This window comes from Corvus brachyrhynchos, unplaced genomic scaffold (genome assembly GCF_000691975.1).
Source record: "Corvus brachyrhynchos isolate BGI_N302 unplaced genomic scaffold, ASM69197v1 scaffold152, whole genome shotgun sequence".
Classification (NCBI taxonomy): domain Eukaryota; kingdom Metazoa; phylum Chordata; class Aves; order Passeriformes; family Corvidae; genus Corvus; species Corvus brachyrhynchos.
Genome location: NW_008237447.1, coordinates 1,330,327 through 1,342,549, shown reverse-complemented (window position 1 = coordinate 1,342,549; position 12,223 = coordinate 1,330,327). Strand labels below are relative to the sequence as shown.

Genomic DNA, 12,223 nt, shown 5'->3' with positions numbered 1-12,223 from the left:
CTGAACCTCTGCTCTCTCCCAGCCCTGGGGAGGGCTTTCTTTGTGGCTCTTCTACCCCCAAAAGCTCCAACAAAAGGCTGGAGGGGGGCTCTGACTCACCACAGGCAGAAAGCAGCCCAGGAGAGCTGCCATGCACTGAACCTGAAAGAGGTGTCATTAGTCCCAGAAAAGGCTGTGCTCAGGTACATGTTCTATATTCCAATGCAAGCTGGATAAAGTCCTTTCTGTCCACTTCTCTGTGTGACAGAAGATTGGCTGAAACAAGGAATTAGTGAGCAGAAAAAGATCCCTGCTCTCACTGCTGGCTGCCTAAATCTCACTGATGCCTTATCCAAAAGCTAAAATATCATCATCCTAGTTATTGATATTTTTGGGTAACGGTGTTTCCAGAGAAGCAGATGGCACTGCTCATCACTATTCCACTGACCCCTGTCTCCTCCTGTTATTGATCATAGCTTCTCCCTCTGGCAGAAAGCCAGCAAATTATCACTTTGAATAAAGAGTTGAGGCCAAAGGTAAGGAAAAGAAATGAAGAGCTGTGTAAGAAAGGGAGATTAATGGCAACAGTAGGCACACTGGGAGAACAGCAGTTGGGCCAGTGTGTTTTGATGTCTAGATAGGGAAAGGTCAGAGAAACAGAGTATATGGACTTCAGTTGGAAGTGTGGGTAGAGTCAGAAAAAGGCTTTGCATGACAGTGCCCCTAGAAATTCTCACCTCCCTATCCCTCAGCTTTTGAACTAAGGCGAGCTTATCATTATCCAAGTATAATCAAAGTATACAGAAGAGCTCTCATGCTTGTATTAGGAGTTATTGTCACAACAAGCATGGCACAGGAGATGCAAATCACATGCAGACAAGTAGTACAGGAAAAGATAAAGGGGAAGTGGTCTCTTCTCTAGGAAAAAGCTTTCCTCTGTTCATAAGGCTTGCAGTTCTACCACGAGGAATGATTTGCTTAGAGTATCACCTTCTTTTCAGCCTTCTAGTCTTTGCATCTTTAGGAGCTACACAGCACTGAAAAAACCTCAGCACCTCCTGCCCACATTGTGCATTGGCCAATCTTGCAAATGCATTTCTACAACAGTTAAAACCATACTGATGTTTCAGTTTACTCACTTCAGTCAGGTTGTAAGGACTTTGTTAACCCTGGACTAGAAATGAATGCCAACCCTTGTTCAGCTGAACCAGCAGCAATTTTTCTCAATACAGACAAGGCCACAGTGGAAATATAAAACCCTTCCTGCTGTGTTAAGAAAAGCTCTCGACTAAATTCGACTCTTCATCTAAACATATGGGTGGAGGAAAGTACATTTTCAAGAATTACCTGCACTGGGAAGACTGCGGTATTTGATCTGTGGTTCCTGAAACAGAATGGGTCAGGGAACTGAAGTGGTCCCCAAGTACAACTCAGTGTGTTTAATGCTGGTTAAGGTGCAGCTCATTATCTGTAAGGATAAGATCTTTCATAAAATAGGCAAGGCATACATTCAGCTGGTTCTGTGCATCCATATGCCATCCTTTCTCTGGACACAAAAAATCCTGGAACAGCTCTAATGCAAGGGGCTGATTCATCCCCAGAAGCATTCCCTTTTCACGCTTACTGGTTATGCTTTGACTGTACTATAAAAAAAAAAAGCAGCAGGGTTTGCAGTTTTAACAGGAAATAAATGAAAACTAAAAAAACAAACCCACACCACAGTCAAGCTGAGGATTAAAAAAAAATATAACTACACACTGCCCTCTGGCTCCTGTATTGCTACCACAGAGATATGCCTGTAATCATCACTGCAGACTGCTGGGATTGAGAACAGGTCGGTTATCAGGAGCTCTCCTAAGCCTATTTGATACAGTTAGCACTCGCAGGCAAAATTAATTCCTCCATCACCTGGTGGAGGAGCTGGCCAACTTTAGAGATGTGAGAATCCAGGCAGACTGCAGAGCCTTGCCCCTGATCCAGCAGGGAGTGACGCTTGCAGTGCCGTAACTAACTCAACAAGTATTAAAAACATTTTTGGAGATGTTCACACAAAGATAATGGGTGTTAAAAAAAGCAACAATTTTCACTGGTGAGCAAGCTGTAGCCTCCAGCCAGGCATGTCATTCAGACAGGAGACTAATACACTGAAAAGAAATGGTCTGCTGTTTATAGCATGTAAGCCCACAATTTTTATTGATAAAATGTTGCAGACTGACAGTCCTACACTGCTTCACTGCATTTCAATGCACTGTAGTGCCTTACAGTGTAGCTTCGATTTGCTATAATTGGGCTCAACTGTGCTAATCCCCTTGGAATGCAGCAATTAATACTTATTTAGTGGTAATGGCTGCATTCCAAGAGGATTAGTGCCTGCCCTGCACTTTTGCCAGCAAATGGAGAGCTGGAAAGAAGACAGCGTCTAACTACAGGTCTTGCTTTGCAGCTCCCAACAGGGAGACAGAGAAGTTGATCTTGCTACAACTGCTCCCCTTTGTGTATGAGAATACTACTTTTCCAAGGAAAACCCACTTGACTGTCACTACTCCTCGCAGCTGCATTGAGCAAATAGAAACCCTGACACATGCAACAAATAAAAAAAAAAAAACCCCAAACACAAAAAGGGACACCTGTGCAGTACCACAAAGACAAACACGGCCATGAGTGCATGTTTCCTACAGGAGATTATAAACAGGCCCTGAAGCAGCGCAAAAACAAATTTCTATTCATTATTTCAGGGATTTTTGCGACTGGGAGTTGCCTCTTCCTGCTGTGGTCTTAAAATTTTCAGTGCAACAGGGGTTGTGGAAACCTATAAAGGAGTTGTTAGTAGAAAGTTAAAATACACCCTCTGAATGCTCAATTTTGAGACTACTGAATCTGTAATGTCCAATTTTTCCCTCCCTGGTGAAGCCTTTATGATCTGCTCTGGTTTTTTTTGTTGTTGTTAATGCACTCAAGAGACCACTGCTTTATGTCATATTTTAAGGAGGAAGAGCAATGTTTCTTTTCTTTTAGGCTACTCAAGCTACTCTCTCTGGCATCATCAACACTTTCACCTGTTAATTACAGGTGAATTTCCCCAATTACATTGCAGCATATGTAGGAAAATTCTGTGACTTTATCACTACACACATTCTGGAAATGTTCTTTTTAATTATAGAGCACCTTCAGTATTTTCTTGCATGGCTGTACAGAATATAACTTATCAAGTTATGCCCTTTATGAGTATAAAAATACTGTGAAGCCACATTTTAAGGTCTGTGACAAGTACCTTCATTTCCTTTATTCTCCTCCCTCTTCACACCAACACACAACTCTTTTGCATGTTTCTAATGCTCACCTGAGGCAAAAATTAACTGAAATTAAGGTAAGCATTTAAAACAAATCAAAAATCCAATTCATGCTTGATTAGGCAACTGGTTTTGGCTAAATGACAACAGGGAATAAGTGTGCAGTCTTATAATCATACAATGCAGGGTTTGTGCAACTATTTCTCTTTCTTATCCCTAAACAATTGCTACCTTTCAATCTAGAAACAGTTATTTGTCAATAGTGGAAGATGTTTAACAGGCTCCATTGGCATAAAACCATTACAGAAATACAAATTATCTTCACTGTTTTCACATAAATATACACACTTACATACTCTCCTCTTTCAACAAGACCCACAGCAGCTGTTGGGCCCCCCACCATAAATGTGGCCTCTCTTTTGTTTAAACTTGAGAAATTCTACTCAAAACTAAGCTTAGCAGCTGCAGGAATCAGAAGCAAATAGTACTGGGGAATTTTTAAGCCTTTTTTATGCAGGATATTAAGAGCTAGAGAAAAAAATAATTTAGAAAACTCATTACAGCTATCAGTTTCTTTGATAAAACCTACCATCCCCTAAACAATACAGAATTTCACCCTGTTGATACTAACTGCAGACCTGGTCACACTCAACCAAGAAGACTCTGGCTCCACAAGCAGCACAACTAATGAAACTCTAATTTTCAAAACAGAGGACTTTTGTACCTTTAATATACACGAACTGGGTTTTGTTTCCTGTGCCAAGCTCACAGCTGTCGTGATATTTATAGGAGCTTGGTGGCTTCAAGGTCAGACTTCCCATTTCAAATCTGAATCCAACAGAGTAAAAACAAATTTGACAAAGGCAACTACCCAGACATGTTACCTAAGCTGTGCTTCCACAGAAAACCAGGCTGTGAAGAACATTGACCACTACACCCAGAATTAATGAGTCTTGCAGCCTAATCTTCTTACATAACAATTCAACTCAGAAATTCTAAGGAAACCTCTAGACACCTAAATTTTTAAGTCGAAAATCCATGGGAGCAACTCCAAGGGACTTGCATGAGAAACTTAAAGACTGAACTCCCCAGCATGGAAAATACAATTATTGGGGAGGACCAATGACTGCTCCACCCAAGCAGAGGAGCTGGCAGGGATGGCAGGGTAGTAGCCTCAACCCCAAAATAAGTAGTCCCACAGTACCCGGACAAGAACAGAGGCTGGGTGACGGCAACCAGGAGCAGCCACGCTCAAGTCAGGTTTGAGACCGAGACAGTAGAACTGAGCAAGCAAGAAGAGCCTAAGCTCTAACACAGCCCTCATGGGAGAACGGGAAGCTTTAGGCTTTTCCGAGCTCTGCCTCATCACCCAAACACCTGCACATCATCAGGGCAGCCCAAACCACTGGAGAGCAGCCTGGGGGCACTTGAAGAGCCCAAGATTAATTAGCTGTTGGAAATTACAAATCAGAGTCAAGTGGTTTAATTCAGCTCACAGTAAGCCTAGGCCAAAGCATGGTCACGCTAATGAACCCCCTCTCCCTGGATTTGACAGAAATAAACACTGTTGAGGCTGGAGCTAGCTGCTCCCAGCCAATGTTCCGAGGCATTCTATACCTGTCTCCATTTCCTTTACTAGACTTACTTAATTTAAAAACCTTTAAATCATTTTCATGGATATTACTTCTGAGCTCTCCATAGCACAAAATGATTACAAAACACAAAAAAATGATGAATGCTCCTTTTTTTTTTGCAGCCAGCAGGCTGCTGTGTTTATGGAGGGAAGCATTCATAATGTAAAGCACTGTAGAAAAAGAATTTGTTCGTATTATGCCCCCGTCGTTTGCTTTTCCAGCATCTTTGAGTTATGATGAATTCAATAACCACTTTTAAGTATTAAACATTTAACACTCCAGCCCGAGTGTAAGTCTATGGCACCCTCTTGTGGTCAACAACAATATATCAGTTTATGGGATTTTTTTATCTCGATTCAATGTTTTTGCTCAGGAAAAACCTTTTGAAAACAAATTAATCCATTAAGTTATGATTAATACTTTTTGTGTTAGTCTGATACTCTGATTGAGCTACCTCTATTTTATTGTGAAGGTCACAGGCACAACATTAACAGCAAAGGAGAGAACTGAATAAAGGATTAAATGAATACCCAATATATTTGAGATCTATTGTGTAATGATGCAGCATGCTGCAAGAGCCTACTGGGCACAAGTCTGACATTTAAAACACTAGAAAGAAATTGAAAATCAAGAAGTAGAAACACAAATACATCCATGAGCAAGATCAGTAGAAGGAAGAACATGACAGGTTGTGATTACCCTTATTAGATTCCCAGCTAACAAACATCCTGTGTCAAATTCCCGTGGATGCAGGTACCTCCCAGGTATGGAGGCTGACTTCATTGCTGTTGAGAATATGCTCAGGTGCTTCAAGCATGCCGTGGTAGAGGATACACACAGCAATCAAAACAATGATTCATTGCTTACAGCTGTATCAATTGACTATACTCAGCCTCTTCTAAGCCACAGCATTACTCCTGGAGATCAGGAAAAAAAGGAAATAAGCTCACAAACAAATTCCCAAATGAGCTGAACAGAATGAAGCACAGGGAAAAACGGTGAGGGAAAATAGGACCAGCTGATGACTCTTGGGTTGATGATATAAACATTTCCACACCTATTACTAAGGGAAAAGGCAAATAACCTGAACTGCCTTACCTTCCACTACTACATACAAAAACACAACAAATGTTCAGTGAGATGCACAGACAGAACTCCAGAGTTCTTCTCTGACCAACCCTCAAATCCAGGTCTGTAGATGTAGCTTAACCATTCTGCTGTTCACCACTCTCCCAAAATCATCTGGCTAAGGTCCTCCCAAATTTCAAACGTGAAGAGATTTGGATGATCTAAAATTATAGCAGTAGTATTACTAAACTGGTTTATGATCTTATTGTTACCAAAAAACACCCTTTTACTTCCAAACAGAAAATACTTGGAAATTGGTACTAAAAGGACAAGAAAACCAAAACCAAAGCCATCCTTATTCTGTACCAAACCCTCAAACAAAAGCAATACTTTTGAAGGTGGTGTACTGGTTTTGGCTGGGATGGACGTTTGGGTTTTGTGGTTGGGGCTTTCCTTTCTTAGCTTGCTTGGGGCTATGTTTTGAATTTGTACTTAAAACAGCCTTGATAACACATGAATGTTTTATTGTTCATGCAATGTCAAGACCTTCCCTGCTTCCCAGCCTGCCCCACTAGGGAGGAATCTGGGGGTGCAGAAGCATCTGGTGGAAAAAGGAAGTTGGGGATGCGTGGAACGATGGCATTTGTCTTCCCAATTCTCCATTTCACACACAGCATTAGATGCAGGAAAGAATGTGAAGTACAAAGACACTGATTTAATCCAAGGAGGGGAAGGTAGGTGTAAGTAGGGATGCTTCCCCATTTATTCCAGCAAGAATGAAAGACATCGCAGCAACAGTAAAACAAGAATACTGAGAAGACAGTGCTTGTATGAAAGAGAGGAAGGAGAGAATAATTCTTGGACATGTAATAAATAATGCTTGACACCACTTGTCAAAAAAAATATTTTAATTTTAACAAAAGCCCAGCATCATTGGTCTCACACATCAGAAGTCACAGGGTGACATGTGCATTCTGGTGTCCTCCCAGAAAGGATTGAGTCCGTGACAGAGATTCATTTGAGTGTTCACAACTGTCATACCTTTTATAAAAATACTTTTCAATTTCGTATTAAATACCACTGTTTCCTATTCAGCATAAATTGTTTCTATATTGTAAGGTTTTTCGATCCTAAATTAGTTTTAAAACAGTAGAACAGAGCAGCAGAATAGTACCAAGTACCTTCCTTCCCCTTATAGAGAAAGAAATCTGAGTAAGTTACATAAAAAATACTTTCACAAATCATCCCAGTATTCAAGAAAAGGAGTGATGTAACAACAACATTAAGATATAGGGATTTTACATGAGAAATCCCACTGTTCTATATATCAACCTCCTCTAAGGAGTCTAAATTCTTTACGTCAACTAGGTAATGTTTGCTTACTGTAAAATCAACTTATTTGTTCATAAACACTTTTTAGTGTTTGTGAACTCAGCACACAGCAGTTGGAGAGGATGTAAAAAGATGTTTTTTGTGGTTGTGTGCAACTTACTTTAACACAGAATTAATTAAGCACACCTTTCATTAATTTTCATTCCCTACAAATCACGAATCATTTGTGTCATAGTGTATTGCTTCTTTTTCACTTTTGGGTTACTAATCCCAAATTGCTACGCAAGGCTTCCAAACCCCAAAATCTGCTCAGTTCTGCTGTTGAGGGCAATTAAAGCTGATAAACTGCCACTTGATCAGACTAACAAAGCTGAGGATTTCAGAATCCTAATCAGAAAACACCCTTCACAACATCCTCACTGAATTTACAAGCCACTACTTTTCTGAAGTTGGATATTTTAGGTACTCCTGACCCGCTTCTATTACAGAGTCAGGGCACATAATCAGCTAAGGAATTACCACGAATTTATCTTGAGGTATAGGTACAGTTGGCACAAACACAACTGTATTCTACAGCAAATTCAATATAGGCAGCAAAACAGAAAAATGGCTCAAACAAGTGACTTTATCAGCATGCAAAGAAAATTCTTAACAGGATTTGGGAACTCAGCACACCATTTGCCATTGTAATACAGGCAATGCTTTCCATTCCACTGAGCTGAGTCAGCTGAGCCATCCTGCAGGACTTCACCAAAAAGTTCTAAACTAAACTGGTATTAAAAATAAAATAAAATAATATTGGAAAGTGCTCAGAAAAATATTATTTAACTAAGGCACTCAAAGCTTTAGAACTGGACTAATAATTTAGATCCCAGTAACCACAATATTTCTGAATGCACACTTGTCAGACACCTTTCCAAATTCCAATGAATAAAATTTAGTTATTGCTTCTGCACAAAGGTTTTTCAGTGTGACAGGATTCAAGTTAGTGAGAAGTTAAATCTACTTCATCAGGGTAATACATGCTCATTAACAATGCAAGGTGTTTGATTCATATTATTAATTCAGCTCTACAGTACATAGAAAAAATAAATCTTTCATGAAAAAGCCGAAGTAATTCATTTCCATGCCAGCATCACCAAGGATCATCTTCCACCTACAAGGAGTAAGAATAAAAGTGAAATGAACGCATAATTCATGATGACTGTGCTGAAATAGATTTGAAAGTTCTGAACACTTAGTTTTATGTAGACAAGAGAACACAATTTCTCTATACTTCAGTATTGTAATGACAGATTCAACAGCAATTTTCTTTTGAAAATACTAGCAATATTGCTGCAATCCCATTAATACAGCTTCAGAAATGCTGAATAGTCTCATTACTTTCAATTATTAGACCAAAACGTCATCTGTCTTGCAGTTAGTTCAGAGGACAGTGACTATGCCCACTCTACAGGAGTCACTCCTCCCTGTTAACAACTAGAAGTTTTACAGGTTTGAAATATAATGAGAATTAGGCATGAAAAACTTCAGTACTTACTAAGGCTTGACACTGTAATACTCTTCTGGTGTCACAATTTTCAACCCACCAAAGTAGTCCAGGACCCAAATATTGGTGATGTTGAATTTGGCAAAGAACCAATTATGGTCCTTGGGCCAACTTTCCATTTCAGGGTGGCGACTGAATAATGCTTTTTTTGCTACGCCTGCTTCTGAATCATTCACCTAAACAAAAAACCAGGAAAATATTACAGGAAGATAGTCATGCAAAGATAAATTTTAGCTAAAAAAAAACACTGCTGACTACAGTGTGCTTTTTTCACTTCAGCCATGTCTTGTCCCAAGGGGCTCATTAATGTGGCTGAGTCCACTCATCTTCAGTGTGGTGTACAACTCTGTGAGACAGACAGTAATTCCAAAGTAGTGGATTTTAACATTAAATCAAAAGGCTACTTTTAAAGTTAGCATGAGCAAGAAAGTATTTCATCAACATAAGAATAAATCTTTCAACAAATCACAAAACAGAAAAGTATGGATTCTAGGTGAATTATTAAAATGGGATGTCTTAGCTGGAATTTTACCTCCTCTGCACCTGCTCATTCAAACTGACAGAAACAAAACAAGATGTGCTCAGACATTTGAAAACACACACCCACACCCCCAAACAGGATGGTGTGACAGAATCTATAGAGAAGGGAAGCTGAAAAGTGTGACAGCACTTGTGTACAAAGTGCACATGTTTAAAAGGTTAAATCAACAATTTAGAGCTCTGGGTACAGTAGGAGAACCACCTAAATAAAACCAACTCCTTTATTAATGAGAAACTCAGAAATGCAACTGAAAGATTGCTGAGTGCAATGTATAAATACCAGAGCTGTGAAAACACCAAATAAGAATTGAGACTATCATGTAAGAGAGAGTAGTGATGACTAGTTCTCATCCTCAATCATTTTCCCCAATAATGGGATTAGGATCTTCAATGAATAACACACGCCGTTCTCAATTCCTCCTACGAGACACCAAAGTACTGGTGCACAAAAGAACACTGCCCAGGCAGCAACGCCACCAGATCATAAAATGGACACTTTTTGTCTCTAATAACTGCAGCTTTGTAGCTCAGGTTAGTATTTACTTCAGCAGAGTTTCAGAAGCAGGCATGTCACACTGCATGAACCAAAGAATTTAAGTGAGCAAGAGAGATGTGAATGAAGTGTGAAGGTTTTTCCAAAATAACGGCCTTAGACTTCTTAGTTTCAGAACACATCTACAGGAATGAGGGAGATTTCCTGCCTTTCTGTCCCCCCAGATTCCTTGCTACAGGCATGTCAGCAAAGCCCCTGCAAAAATCAAGTGGCAACTTCATTTTCCTCACACAAACTACGAGCTGGCCTTTGGGTGTCACAGCACAGAACACCTTAGCATGTGCTTTTGCACAGAATTTCTCACCTTTCTCTTCTCCCTCCACTGAACAATTCTATTTGATGCACACAACCTTGCCCAGTGTCAGCTTTCAGCTGCTTACCTTTACAATGCTCCCAACGAAGATTATGTGGGCACAGAGGGGGTTCTGGGGATCATATCTGTGCTTCCTGCAGTAAGGAGTCTGTGCCAAAGACACGGTCAAGGAGGCATTTGAATTGACCTGAAATGCAAGAAATAAGATGTTTACACTTACTTTTCTTATGTGAAAGAAATGTCATACCCACCACATTTTCAGCTCTTGGTATTTCATTCAGCTCTTGGTACTTCATTCAGCTCAGTAATACTGGCAAAAAGAACAGAGCTGTCATCACCTTTTCCTAGCTACATCTGAAAGGCTCCTTGGATGAGCTGTGAATCTGGAATTAAGCCCAGTTCAGAAGTGTGCTGAAGCTTGTTAGCATAAAATGCAAACATCACAGAACAACACTCCTTGAAACTCTGAATTCAGCCTACCTATTTCACATGCAAATGATGATATATTACAATTTACAGACACAAAGGACAGTAGAGAAGACAAGGTCATACAACGAACTTCTTCAAGTTAATTCTGGTGGAAGGACAAAGTGCTACTGAGAAGGCAACCAACTGAGCTTCACGACTGTTGATAAAATTACTTACAACAAAAGCAAACAACTCATCTCTTCAAAACAGCCTCCTGGCTCCCCCAAACAGCTCTTTTGACATTCAAAGTGAATTTTAGAAGTTAGGTTTTTTAAAAATCCTGTGCATTTAAGTGAAACACCTAACTTGAAGAATTAACGAACCTGTATCTGATTGTTTTTCTAAAAAGTAATTTGATGGCCATAGCTTGAAAACCACTGGTGCCAAACAGGACTGCAGAATGTCACACACTAAGGGCCATTATCTCCCAGTAAGGGAAGTTCCTCTGCTTTGAGAAGTTTCATTACAAGTGCTCATGTCCAAGAGAAACCCCTCAAAGTCACTTGAACACTACCGGTGACCTCGCGAAACAGGAGCAACCGCTTGAGAGATAGGAAGTTGCTTAACTCCGAAAAAGCTGACTCATGATTATTCGGCACCTTCTCCCTTGCACGTCACTATCATATGTCAAGAGTTTCTGCCCTGAAGCAGCAAAATAAGGACCTGTTGAGGAACCTTACAGGAAATATTCATTAGCAGTTTGTACCGTGCGTTTTCTGTTACTCTGAAATAACATACCGGGGGTGGACAGGGAGGTATTAGGCAGGATAAAATAGAGGCTCTCTACAGTGCTTAGGTACATAATTAAACTATTTTAAGGCAACAAACTAAAACCTGACAGGGAACAAGCAAAAAATGATAAAACGAAGTCTGAAAATTAGCATTATTTTGAGTTTCAGTTTGTACCGTGCGTTTTCTGTTACTCTGAAATAACATACCGGGGGTGGACAGGGAGGTATTAGGCAGGATAAAATAGAGGCTCTCTACAGTGCTTAGGTACATAATTAAACTATTTTAAGGCAACAAACTAAAACCTGACAGGGAACAAACAAAAAATGATAAAACAAAGTCTGAAAATTAGCATTATTTTGAGTTTTACTAATATTGTAACAGTTACTAAAGCAAACAAAAAAAACTAATAAAGGAGGCATACATATACTAGTTCCTTAAGTTTTTAGCAAACTCTTGCCTACAAAAGATCTGGGACAAGGCCAATTACACGCTCAGTCTCAGTATGCCAATGCTGCCTTTTGCTGTGTGCTTCTCTTTATGGTAAGCTCCAGAGATTTAATTACTATTCCTTCAGCAGTCTGTAAGAAGGAATTATCTTTACTTAAGTCCCACACTGACAATTTCCAGCCCTTTTGACATCTTTTGTGTGAAGTTTTCTCTGTTTTAGTATTCCATGGCGCCTCATTTCTTTGCTCAGTGCTTCTGGAAGCTGCAGACACTTCCTCTGTCTGGCACACTGCCCTTTCTCAACACCACGATCAGCAG

The 12,223-nt window shown here is 39.9% G+C and overlaps 1 protein-coding gene across 1 annotated transcript in view; it reads right to left on the bottom strand.

Annotated features, from left to right (window-relative positions):
- Nucleotides 1-6,861: 6,861 nt before the first annotated feature.
- The window catches only part of CREG1 (cellular repressor of E1A stimulated genes 1), a gene marked incomplete at its 5' end in the record, with an annotated part of 5,983 nt that continues 621 nt past the window's right edge, over nt 6,862-12,223 (bottom strand). Inside the window, 3 exons of the mRNA XM_008631523.2 lie at nt 6,862-8,459; nt 8,844-9,028; nt 10,326-10,445. Coding sequence (XP_008629745.2) covers nt 8,459; nt 8,844-9,028; nt 10,326-10,445 — 306 coding nt within the window. The remainder of the gene's footprint in view (nt 8,460-8,843; nt 9,029-10,325; nt 10,446-12,223) is intronic.